Source organism: Cyprinus carpio, chromosome A18 (assembly GCF_018340385.1).
Source record: "Cyprinus carpio isolate SPL01 chromosome A18, ASM1834038v1, whole genome shotgun sequence".
Taxonomy (NCBI): Eukaryota; Metazoa; Chordata; class Actinopteri; order Cypriniformes; family Cyprinidae; genus Cyprinus; species Cyprinus carpio.
In genome coordinates this window covers 16,755,368-16,768,722 of record NC_056589.1, presented here as the reverse complement: position 1 = coordinate 16,768,722, position 13,355 = coordinate 16,755,368, and the positions used below count along the sequence as shown (strand labels likewise).

The 13,355-nt window shown below is 34.4% G+C and overlaps 1 protein-coding gene across 1 annotated transcript in view; it reads left to right on the top strand.

Annotated features, from left to right (window-relative positions):
- LOC109045861 (ras-specific guanine nucleotide-releasing factor 1-like) overlaps nucleotides 1–13,355 on the top strand; it is a 36,824-nt gene that overhangs the window by 8,720 nt on the left and 14,749 nt on the right. The window contains exons 2-10 of the mRNA XM_042775171.1: nucleotides 2,954–3,060; nucleotides 5,246–5,393; nucleotides 7,751–7,843; nucleotides 8,434–8,687; nucleotides 9,977–10,056; nucleotides 10,199–10,392; nucleotides 10,828–10,937; nucleotides 12,288–12,406; nucleotides 12,946–13,106. Of these exons, the coding sequence (XP_042631105.1) occupies nucleotides 2,954–3,060; nucleotides 5,246–5,393; nucleotides 7,751–7,843; nucleotides 8,434–8,687; nucleotides 9,977–10,056; nucleotides 10,199–10,392; nucleotides 10,828–10,937; nucleotides 12,288–12,406; nucleotides 12,946–13,106 (1,266 nt within the window). The remainder of the gene's footprint in view (nucleotides 1–2,953; nucleotides 3,061–5,245; nucleotides 5,394–7,750; nucleotides 7,844–8,433; nucleotides 8,688–9,976; nucleotides 10,057–10,198; nucleotides 10,393–10,827; nucleotides 10,938–12,287; nucleotides 12,407–12,945; nucleotides 13,107–13,355) is intronic.

Genomic DNA, 13,355 nt, shown 5'->3' with positions numbered 1-13,355 from the left:
TTGCATGTTTTCTTGTGCGGCTGGATGTTGGACTCATGAAAAATAGTCATGTTGTTTGCATTCGCCAAAACTGATTTGTTGAAGGTAAAACATGGACGTTGAAGGGAATTGTGTTAGCGCTTGCTGTGAAATGGGAGCGACAAGCCAGCAGTGGATTCTGCAGCCTTCCTCAAACACTTATGTTCACAATTTGTGATTTACTCTGTGTAAATCAAAAGAGCTATGATTGGATGATGACAGGAGTCGGTGATCATTCTCAAGTGTCATGATCAGCACTGCTGCTTTTGCAGTTGTATCAGTCAGTGGTTAGATCAGCGTATAGCAGTCAATAAATAGGACATGGGAGGTCACATATGGGACACATCAATTAAGCCCAATATATGGGACGTCCCGGCTAATATGGGACAGTTGGCAACCCTATCTGTGGCAGACAGCAACAGTAGTAAAGTTTGTTACGGTGAAGCTTTGTGAAGGTTTGGTCGTTTATAGCACTGTAGAAGAAAACTGGATGACATTGACAAATACGTTTAGTCTTTTATATGATCTTTGAAATCTGATATCATGTATATATACAACTTAGCTTAAATGGTTACTTGAAGTCATTTGAAGTCAGTTCAGATCTCACATGTTATTTTGTGACTTGGGTTTTTAATTAATGGACAGACCCAATACTAGAATTTTTCACATCTTCTGCATGGATTTTGCGGAAAAATCTGCAGAAATCTGTAGAATTGATTGAAGTATGGATAAATGTGTTGAAACTGAGAGAAACAACACTGAGATGCCCATTCAAGTCTTTTATTTGAATAATAAGTTCTTTCAGTACTGTTTGCCAAATGTATTATATAGGGATCTGTGCGTTTGCACCCTCAATCACTTGTTTCCTGCTTTCAGTGGGTCTCCACTGCATGAGACAAATGACTGTGATGTAATTTATCAGTGCTAAGGCGTCTTGAAGGCCTGCCGCGCAGCAGAAATGGAGGTTGTTGGGGATTCAGTGCTAAGGCCTGGCTTTCTGAAATGGAGAGAAACGGGTAGCATATACAGAGCCATAGCCACTAGTGCACAGAGTTGCTAGGTAACAGGTAGCATACAGTTATGTAATGTGCCATGCTCCCAGTTTACATGTTTTATGGTATTCCTCTGGAGAACTGGAGCTATCTCAGGAACAGGAAAGTTTCCCTCAGCACATCAACTCAGACCCAGCAGGTCCTTTCTGCGTTCAGTGAACTCTTCATATACTCTCAGTCATCAGTCCAAAAAATCACGCAGCTCCTTATTTCTCGTGTTCTTGGTGAGGTTATACATGAAATACTGTGTCGTATTAGCATATGCAAAGAATTTTCCAGTTCATATTTTATGTGTTACCATCCTGAGATGCTGGGCTGCTGATCGTTTTACTGGAAAATTCATTGAAATGCTACATTCAAAACTGTTCAAAAAATGCTTTTCATTGCACAAAGACTTGTTGTTATTTAAACATGGTTTTTATTCATTTGTGCTAATTGTGCTAATTAATCAGTTTCTTGGAATGCCCCATGCCATTCAAATTCACAGGTCCTCTCAGTGAATTTGAGAGACTAGCGATGGGCGTATCGATACTCAAATAAAAAATATCAATACTAAGGTGTGTTTTATTTACCAACGATTTGATTTATTTAACAAAAAATAATCTGTATAATATGCATTAAATTGGATATCCTATGTTAGTGAATAATTGTATAGGATAGAACTATTTTCCTGCACATCTGAACACATGCAAATGATGCAAGACAGAACCAATCAATCACGGAGAGTGTTCGCTCACTTCTGACAGTGCATTCAGACAGGGCTGTGTTTCCCAAAAGTATCTTTTGGGAACGGCAGCACAAAATAATGCTTATTAGAGGACAGGAAAAAAAACATATGTTTGGTTATTTCACAATAAACAAAATGAAATTGTAGCCTACATAGATTGTGCAATTACATTTATTTAAATTGAATGCTAAAGTTCATATTGATCATATTCTAAAACCTTAATATAAATCATACAATGTCAGAATAAAAAGGTTGCATTTTATGCGTGCAACAGCCTGTCACTGGCAGTCCCTTATGAAAATGAACCATGGTTTTACTAAAGTGACCGTAGTTAAACTATTAGTAGATTTCCATGGTTACCACTACAGTAAGCATATTTTAACCACGTGTAACCAAAAACATAACCTAATAAGTTACAGTTAAGGCGTATTGAATGTTAAAATGTGTTTCAAATATGATAGTAAGAGGGTATCATTAACCATTTTACTCTTAGTAATTTAATAAGTTAATAAATGTAATAATCGAAAAGTTCAGTTTCTAATTATCGCATCGGTATTGACGATACTGGCCTTCAAAAGTATCGGTATCGTATCGAAAACAAAATAAGTGGTATCGCACATCCCTATGAGAGACCTTCTAGTGGTTTTTAAGCGTGGACTCTATTAAGGGATAATGTACAATTCACTGTCATTATCGCAATATAAACTCAGACAGGTGGTCTTGTATCGTATATATTGTATATATATATATATAATTTTAAATAAATGCTTTGTTTTTTCTATATATCAAAAAATCCTGATTTTTTTTTTTTTTTTATCATGGTTTCAATAAAAAATGTTGAGCATTTTTAACACTGATAATAAGAAATCAGCCTATTAGAATGATTTCTGAAGGATCATAACACTGAAGACTGGAGTAATGGCTTCTAAAAATTTAGTTTGGCCATCACAGGAATAATTTAAATATAAAATATTTAAATACATTTTTAAAAAAATATATATATATTCAATTAGAAATTAGAAATATATTACACACCATCTTTTTGATTTCTTTAGTTTTTATTTATTTATTGGTGATTAAGATAAACTCTGTAGTAAATTAGATTCTTTGCGTAGTATTGGAGTTAACATGCGTTTCTATTCTTTCTGCATTACAGTATTATTTCACAGTCAGCTTCAACCATGAGAATCAGAAGGCTCTGGAGCTTCGTACAGAAGATGTTAAGGACTGTGATGAATGGGTGGCAGCAATATCACATGCCAGGTAAGTAAACTCTTTCAGTGAAATTAAAAAATAATAATAATATATACTTTTGTCTACTGCAGTGGACAGCATGGGCGGCGCTAGAGAGGGGCACCCCCATAGCACCCCACAGATTTTTTCTTGGAATCAATTATATACAGGCAGTAGCATATTGCATTTAATAAATAAGCTGATAATAAAAAAGAAACTAAATAAATAAATAAAAAACGTTTGACTCCTTACGCATGCATAACACGTGCAATGCAATAACGACGTGATTTGCAACTGTCGCACTTTTCGTAATTATAGCATTTTATTTTAAAAATGGAGGGCTTCCTTGTGGGAAGTAGACCAGCCCCCGACTAAAGATTTTTCTAGCCAAATAGTCGCACTTTATATTAAATTGATAAATATAATAATATACTAAACCATCCTTTAATATATAGGCAGGCGTATTATAGCCTATTCCGCGCTCAAGCTTGCGTATAAAGCAATTGCCTCAAGGCACCGGCAAAGTGATTATGAATGTGTCGGGGAAAATAAATAAAGAGGAGGATTTTTTGCGAAGTGGACGGATTCCATGTCTCATTATCTATAATTAGCCTGAAGCTTGTTTAAGCAGTCTTGGATGTTGCAGAGGTTCTTTTGGGAATATTGTTTTTTTTTTTTAGTAATGAACTTTGAATTTGAATTCTCTGTTGGGAACTAACAAACAAAGCACAACATGTTGTGCCTTTAATAACAAAGAGCCATAATGCAGTCAAGGACAAATGTGCATTTTGATATGTTTTCAGTTTGTTATGTTCATGTGAGAGTTAAGGCATAAAGGGTTAACCCTGTTAAGAGAAATACTGTACATTTATGTACAATATACTGTTTCAAAAATATATCCAGTTGTTTTATAAGGTGAAAGAATTGTGCAGTTTTGCATTGAAACTAAAGATGAAAAAGATAATCAGGTCAGATAATGGTTTTGACTTGTTGGTTTATTACTGTGAGTAGTAGATTGAAAAAAAAAATTAGTCTTTTTGTGTTAGCCTTGTATGAATTGAAAAAATCATGTCAGGATTTTCTTTGAACCTAGACATTCTGAGTTTTGAGAATCATAGTGGAACCAAATAATATGCTGCAATATAATAAGATGTAATTTTGATTGTTTACTATGCAATTTAGTTTGTAAACATTAACATTTTATGTATAATAGCAGTAAAGCTTGATAAAATACACTACAGGTTAATGAGGTCCGTGTTACAAAACTGCATATCCCATCATCCTTTTTGTCAGCTTTAATAAGACACCATGATTATTTCCTCTTCATTTTGATTCTGTAGCACTAAAATGCATGCTATAATATGAAATTGCTAAACACATCCATATTATCAGTGATATTATCAGTATTATATTATTCTTTGACTAATTTATGTCACTTATTTTATCGTTACTACTAAGCCATGCACTATACACTACCATTCATTGTTTTGTTTTGTTTTTTGAAAAGAAAATAATATTTTTATTTAACAAGCATGTGTTAATTTCATAACTGACAGTAAAGACATTTTCTGTCACAAAAGATTTATATTTCAAATAAATGCTTGATTATATAAAAAAAAATCTTATAAAGCCCAATTTTTTTGAATGGTATGTTTGGACTATATTTGTGGTTCATGCATTTGATTATTTCACCAATTAATCACCAGCAGATATAATTAACAGCTTAAACATATAAGTTTAGAAGGTATTAAATAATACACATACTCTTTCATAATCAGAAGGTCTAGTTTATTTTTAAGGAGCAGGTCTGTGTTTGTGAAGAGGGCGGATGGTGCTCTGTTCTGGTCTCAGTCTATACTGGAGGACTATTTTGGCTGTTTATCTCTGGCTATGCCCTGCAGCAGTTCTAAATCTGTGTGCATAAACATGAAGGCGTCTGGATTTGCTTGCTGTTTTGAGATAAGCGCTGCTCCAACAATTCTGTTTAATTGTTGAATTTGAGCATTCACAGTTTGCTCTGATAAAGTGTGTGCTTATGGGGTTACGTGTTAACACTGTGTCTCTGCTAATGAGCTTTATTTCTAGTATAACGTGATGTTCCTCATTGTGTGGAGTGTGTGTACGCACTCATGTTTGTATTTGTGTCCTGTATGCCTTTGCATGGATGTGTATGTGTGTGTGTTTGTATTCATATGTGTGTGTGTTCTGTGTGCAGCTACAGAAACCTGGCCAATGAGCATGAAACGCTCATGCAGAAGTACCTCCATCTACTCCAAATCGTGGAGACCGAGAAAACAGTTGCTAAGCAACTTCGACAACAGATAGAAGATGGGGAGATTGAGATTGAACGTCTAAAATCAGAGGTAAAATTTGTAATTCAAAGTGCAGTAGGGATTGTTTATCTATAGTGAACATGCTAAAATCCAGTCGAATTTATCAGCAATTTTACTGCATTTCATGTTGATTCTGTCTCTCAGAAGTGACAGTGTTGTCTGGGAAATAAGTGCAAAACTAAATTTAGACGAATTGTCTGAACAGCTAGTCAACTTGTTTAAAGAAGCCCCGTATAAAAAGGTTGGCTTCAGGTTCACCTGAACATGGTTTACATAAGATAGATGTGTTTGCACAACAGAATTGAAAATAATACAGTGGTTATTACTGGCATTATTATGGAATAAGTGAATAAAAAAAATTTAACTAGTTTAACTGGAAAAACTTAAACTAAAATACTAAAATACATTTTAACTTACAAATAACAACTAAATAATACAAATTAATTTTATGTTTTGATACAGAATATATTACAAAGGTTTATCATGCAGTGTAAAAAAAAAAAAAAATAATCAGAAATTCACTGAAAATATATATGGTGACAAGTTGTTTTAGGTATTGTAGGATGGCATATTGGTACCTGTATATTTTACAACCATAAATTTCATGAAGTCATATAATATTAATATACCAATCTACTTTCTGTCAAAATCTGCTGTTTCCTTTAAAATATACTGATAATCATTATAATAATATAGGTGGCACAATAAAAAGCCATGTGATGAAGCAGAGTTCATTGTAAATGGCCTGTACATAAAACATGGCCAGTACTTGTATATATAGAATCAAATATACACACAAAGACAAAACTCCATCATAATGCAATAAACATATGAACAACATAGCTGAATAACATAAAATGCAGCACAATACACCCTAATGTATATTACTGATGGCAAAGAAAAAATATATATATAATATATATATATATATATATATATATATATATATATATATATATATATATATATATATATATATATATATATATATATTTTTAAAGAAAATACAATCATGTGGGGACTTCTGTCCTGTTTATTCATTTTTATTTTGCCATAAATTATATTGTAACTCCAAAGTTTGTACCTCGAAAAATTACTGCATTAACTTGCAGTTAACCAATTAACAAGTTTTTACTTTAAAATGATTTTCTAAAGTGTGGGGTGGCAGTTTGTAATGCCTGATCAAACAGAAACACAATCCCTGCGTCCGAAATCGCATACTTCCCTACTGTATAGTTTGTAAAAATGCTATGTGAGGCGAGTAGTATGTCCGAATTCATATCATTCGAAAAACAGTAGGCGAAAAGTACCCAGATGACCTACTTCTTCCTCCCAGATTCTTAAGTGTGCATTCGATGGACACTTTACTATCCCATGAGGCCACAGGAGTGGATTTATGAATGGCAGTGAAGGGACGCAACTGACGCCAGCAGGTCATGTGACAGTAACAATATGGCGGATGTAGTATGTCCAAATTTCATACATACTACCCAAATTCATACTATGTAGAACATGCTTTTTTAACGGTCTAAAAGTAAATTCAAATTCAAATGTAGGACAGTACACGATTTCGGACACACTTTATGTGTATGAAAATGTTGAATTTACGATTTTTGTGTAGAGTATATGCTAATTGACTAATTGTTTGCTAAGCTAGTACCATGAATCATTAGTCTGCAAAACAAGAACAATAATTTACAGTAACTAATATTAAAAGAGTGACAAAAAATGTACGCCCCTTTAATCGACTAGTCAGTTGTTGGATGACTAGTCAATTATCGTGACCCATATTACATGCTCATTTCTTTTAGAGAGAATGAAAAGTGGTGTGAGAAGCATTTGGTTTTCAAGAGCTTTCTCTAGACTACTTTGCACTTTACTTTGCATCTCTGCTCATAAAAAACGGCTCTCCAGGAGAACTATGATCCCTGCTGTATACTTCATCAGCCAGATCAAATAGTCATTTTACTTTTAAGTGCAAATGGAGCTGGCTGTATGAAATGGTGTGCTGAATATGCATGACCCCAGATGTATTGTGTGCGTCGTATCCTTGGTCCACAGCATAATAAACTCTTTCAGTCCATGTCCAATAAATGGAGCACTCACCTACAGACTGCTGGCCAGCTCCCGTCTCTTTTGTGTCCCCAATGTTTTCCTTTCAAATTGCAGGGCCATGTAATAATTTGAAAGTTTGTGCACCCTAAGCATCAGAAATCACCCGAGTGGCATCTGATAGCTTTGATGGGGCGAGTGTTTGTGCCACACTGTGCTGGCACTGATTTGGTCTGACTTAATCACTTTGTCAGCATGCTGGGAAGTAGTGAGGCAAGGAACTTTTTTGCAAAGGAAGTGTTGACTCTGCCATTTTTATTGCTGTTTTGTTGCAGATTGCAGCAAAGCTCAAAGACAATGAGAAGATTCAGTCGAGTCCCACCACTGCACCTAGCGACGATGATTCAGAAATCAAGAAAATCAAGAAAGTAAGACTTTGGCTTTGAATTACACAGCTCTAGTCCAAAACCTAGTGAGCGACCTACATAGGTAGCATCCTAACTGTCATAGAACCACATAGGTGCAGATTTAATTTGTTTGTTTGTTTGTTTTTTTAATTCGGTATAATTTTGTTTTGTGGACTATAGGTAGAAACATTTGCTATTTGAAATTGCTATTATTATATTGCTTATAAAACAAGTGATTTTTATTATTAAATTTGTCAGATTCTGCAAGGTGTGCTATTTGTAAACGTATGACCACAACTGTATATTGAATGAAATCAGCACATATGGATATGGATTATTCCATGGATAATTTTCAATATTGAATAAAATATTAGTGAATTATTTATATATTTAAATATTTATAACCACACACCTCATCATTCATATTGCTTCAAAGCTTCACATTGAAAACAACTATGATGACTTAAAATGCAGCTGGATTTTGAAACAGAGCAAGTGACTTAGGGTTAGTTTCATGATTGTTCAAGTTATTTTTTTTATGAGTTTTTGTGTATACTCAGTTCAGATCTATTGATTTTATTGATTGATTCTTACTAATGCTACTGCATCAGGTACAAAGCTTCTTGAGGGGTTGGATGTGTCGGCGAAAGTGGAAGACCATCATTCAGGACTACATCCGTTCACCACATGCGGAGAGCATGAGGAAGAGGAACCAAGTCGTTTTTAGCATGCTTGAAGCAGAGGCTGAGTACGTCCAACAGCTCCACATCCTTGTCAACAACTTCTTGAGACCGCTTCGCATGGCTGCCAGTTCCAAGAAACCGCCCATAACACATGATGATGTCAGCAGCATATTCCTCAACAGGTAAACACCAGTTCCAGCCAGAAAAAAAAAAAAAAAAAAACATCATGTTTGGCAGGATTTGCATGCACAGAGAAAAATTTCAACATTTCATTTCAGTTCACTTGAATATCAGTTTATATTGTTAAATACCTCAACAACAATGTGATTAGATGTCTCCTACTTCTCTGATGTCTCACACTGAGCTTAAATTTGTCAAATACCAAATTCTAAAGTTTGAAACTCATACTCAGTTTCTTCCCAGATCAAATTATCTGAGTTTTGGGGATCCACATTAATTTTATAGCTTTGTACTTTTACTTTGTCAACAGTTGTCTCATTTATATTATTTGTATTTCTTCCAAGCAATTTTAAGAGAAATATCTGAGACATTTGTTGGAAAGTTTGTGGTCAGTAATAGAGCAGGGTGGTATATCCAGGTTGTACTATATATTGATGTATCTTTTTAGAATCGATATGGTATGAGGAATTAACATTTAAATCGATATAGAATGGATTGATAGGAGGACATCTGAAAAGTAGTGGAGGGCAAAGAGTGAGCTGCTGTGGGAAAGTGCATAATACAGTTTGTCCTAAACATTAGGCATGCTTTATATTAAGGGCTTTTAAGTAACTGTAAGATATACTGTACAGTAGTTAATATGTATAGTTTAAAGCGACTTGCCCCGTCAGATGCTCAGACAGATACATGTGCTGACAGATAGGCTACTTACGGTGTTTAATGAGTTTGAGATGTGCAGTTTAATTTTTATTTTTGTTTGTTTTATTGTCGTTTCCTCAATTCATAACTTACATCTCACAGGTATATTCTAAATTTAACTTCTGCATTAAAAAGCATGATTTTTGATTGGAGATTATAATGTTACAATGTTACAATGCAGCCTACATGGTTACATTCACTATATTTGTTTTTATTCTCTTTAATATAAACATTGTTTCGCTAGAAATTGATCCAAAGTGACAAAGACAAAGACACATCTGTTTTAGCTTATTAGAATGATTTCTGAAGGATCATGTGAGACTGAAGATTATAGAATGGCTGGTTAAAAATTCAGCTTTGCAATCAAAGGAATAAATTACATTTTAAAATATATGGTTTTATTATAATTTATGTTATTAAATGTTATATTAAACTGTTCTTTTAAATTGTAATAATATTTCACAATATAACTGACTTTAAATGCTGCCTTGGTGAGCATACAGTAAAAGACTTCTTTCAAAAGGATTTTAAAAATCTTACAAGAACAATGAAACGCTTACATTGTTGTTTACATGTCCTGTTTGTTTTGCAGTGAAACCATAATGTTTCTGCATCAGATATTCTACCAAGGGTTGAAAGCTCGAATAGCAAGCTGGCCAACATTAGTCTTGGGTGAGTGCACTGCCAGAGCATTTGGCAACCAACAGCAAAGAACATTCTGTAAACCCCTCAAATTGCAAGCTGGCTTTTTCAAATGGTGCCACAGATCTGAGGCCCAGTCACACTGATTTTGATCTTCCTTCCTGTCCTTCAGCCGACCTATTTGACATCCTGTTGCCCATGCTGAACATCTACCAGGAGTTTGTACGTAACCACCAGTACAGTTTGCAGATCTTGGCCCACTGCAAGCAGAACCGTGACTTCGACAAGCTGCTTAAACAGTATGAAGCCAAGCCTGACTGTGAGGAGCGCACGCTGGAGACATTCCTCACTTACCCCATGTTCCAGGTGACCATAACCTTTCATCCAGGCTTTCATTTTTCATGGTATGCTACGAATCACAAGCTGTAATAGAGTTCTGCGTAGGAGCACATTCCAGGTCCTCATGTGCTTTTTTAGTCCCTTAAAGTAGGGTTTTGCAGTGTATTCTGGTCTAATGGCTTTTTTCTTGTACGGTAAGCAGTTTCCATGTGATCTAGTCCAGCAATGTCTACTTTGGGATTTGCAGTGTTGGTAATAAATGTGCTGATGAGTGATAGAGCTCTCCTCTAAGCATCCTCTGCAAGAATACAGTGCACACAGTTAATGAAGTTTTGTTTGGATTTCCATGCGTGCACATGACTAAGTGTGGATATGATGAGTGTGTTTGCAGCAGAAGGCAAAAAATTAAATCGAAAACTACCCTCCTGTCTGACATTATGACATGTGCTTGTTGTCTGGCAGATTCCTCGATACATACTGACCCTCCATGAGCTGTTAGCGCATACACCGCATGAGCATGTGGAGAGAAACAGCTTGGATTACGCCAAGTCAAAGCTGGAGGAGCTTTCCAGGTACATCAAAATGTGCCTCCATGACCATGCGACAGCATCGCTACATTATTCCACACAACTCACACGTTATGGGGCTGATTCATGAAAAAGAAGCTGAATGAAGCTGTAATTTTTTCCTAAAACCAGATCATCAAATCAGTTTCTAAATGCTCTATCTAAAGTTAAAGAGTGTAATTTCCTCACCACTATTGCACCAAATGGAACTGCAGTCTGACTGCGCAGCTTGTCTGGATTGAACATAATACAATGGCGCCAATTTGAGGCAGGACTATTTGTTTGTCCATTTGTTTGACTATTTATGGTTTGCCACAAATAATGCCACAAATACTTCTTAGTATGTGAATAACATTTACATTTATATATTCTGGTATATATATATATATATATATATATATATATATATATATATATATATTTATAAATAATTGATTTTTAGTTTACCATGTCATTTTAGTTTTTATTCTATAATTGTTTTCAGTGTTTTATAGCTTTAGTTTATTTAGTATTTTAGTATTTTTAATGCTAAACTTAGTGTCTTAAATTATATCATTTAAATTTATCATTTAAAATTTATCATTATCATTTAAGTGACATTTTCTTAAATTTACCGTTTAGTGTTATTGCTAGTTTTATCTAGTGGCATTTTCATGTTTAATGAAGTCGAGTCTAAAAGCATTATTTTTTTGTGTACTTTTTTGTTTGATTTTTTGTTATTTTTGTAGTAGTGTATGTATTTTTTTAGATTTTAAATATATTAATATAATGTTTTAATATATTTTTTTTAAATATGTGCAAAATAATATGCAAATAATAAAATATATTTATTGCCATTTTTGCTTGATTTTATGTAGTAAAATTTATTAATGAATAAAAATATATTAATGTACTATATATTAAAATACAAAAAGTGTGCAATATATAAATTGATAAAATTAATATATGGCCATTATATTTTGTTTTATTTCATTTTGGAGTCTTGAAAATGTAGCGTGAAATGTATAAGTACAATATATTTTACAATATATATTAAAATATATATGCAATATACAAAACATATATAGTTATATTTTAGTTATATAAATATAATTAAACTGTATTTTCATAACTCCAAAGCTAACTAAAATAAAATCTAAATTCTCACAACTTAAATTCAGTTTTAGTGAAACTAAAAATATTACTAAGAAACTGTTTTTCACTTTTGTTCAGTATTTCATTAATTTATTTTCCATTTATTTATTTATTTATTTATTGTTTTTGTTAAGCTTGATATCATTGTTTAAAAAACATTTGAAAATTTGTATGTGTCTTAAAAATAACAGCTATGAGTTCTAAAATGATGTTCCTCCACAGAATCATGCACGATGAGGTTAGCGAGACGGAGAACATTAGGAAGAACCTCGCTATCGAGCGGATGATCGTGGAGGGCTGTGAGATTCTCCTAGACACCAGCCAGACCTTTGTCAGACAAGGTGAACTCCCAACACACACACACACACAAATCCTCCTGAGCGCTCTGCTGAAAGGGGCCACAGATCCCTGATAAGAAGACGGTTGGATTCTCCTTTCCTTCTGTTCTCTTCTGCAAACTGTCACTCTTGTCACCTCTTATCGTCAAGCCCCCCACCTCCCTCTTCTCCCCTTCCCACTCCAAGGCTTTCTGGGCTGTCCCCTTTTCCCTGCCAGCACAATGCGGAGTGTTAACTCAAAGGATTGGGTGTTCTAATCCTGCTAGTCTCCGTAGAACACAGTGTGTTCAAAGACCAGACCAACTCTTTCATTTCCAAGTGTAATCACATTTTTACCAGTCAAACTTGGTGTTGAGCCCAGGATCGGAAATGTCACTGATGCGCTGCAGGATATGAAGAAAGGAGGAAACTGATAAGAGTCTGATAAGAACATATGTCAATCCAGTATTACCCCATGTGCTGCCATAGTATTTGTCTGTTCTTCATTTCCCAGCCTTACCTGCTACGCTAACGCATCCTGCGCCTACATTCCTGTTTTTCAGGATCTCTGATACAAGTGCCCATGAGTGAGAAGGGCAAGATCACCCGTGGCCGACTGGGCTCTCTGTCTCTGAAGAAGGAGGGAGAGAAGCAGTGTTTCCTCTTCTCCAAGCATCTGATTATCTGCACTAGAGGCTCTGGAGGAAAACTACACCTCACCAAGGTGAAGCCTCATGCACTCCATTAATACAAAATCTGATGATTTTAATTCACTTTGCCACATGGAAAATAATAAAATAAATATAACATGAAATTAATAGACTATAAAAATAATAAATATTATGCTAAATATGCATTGCTACTTAGAAATAAAATAATATAATAGAATATTAATTATTTAATTAATCAATTAATTAAATAACAACAACAACAACAATGATGATGTTTTGATGAATGACCAGCATATTATCAA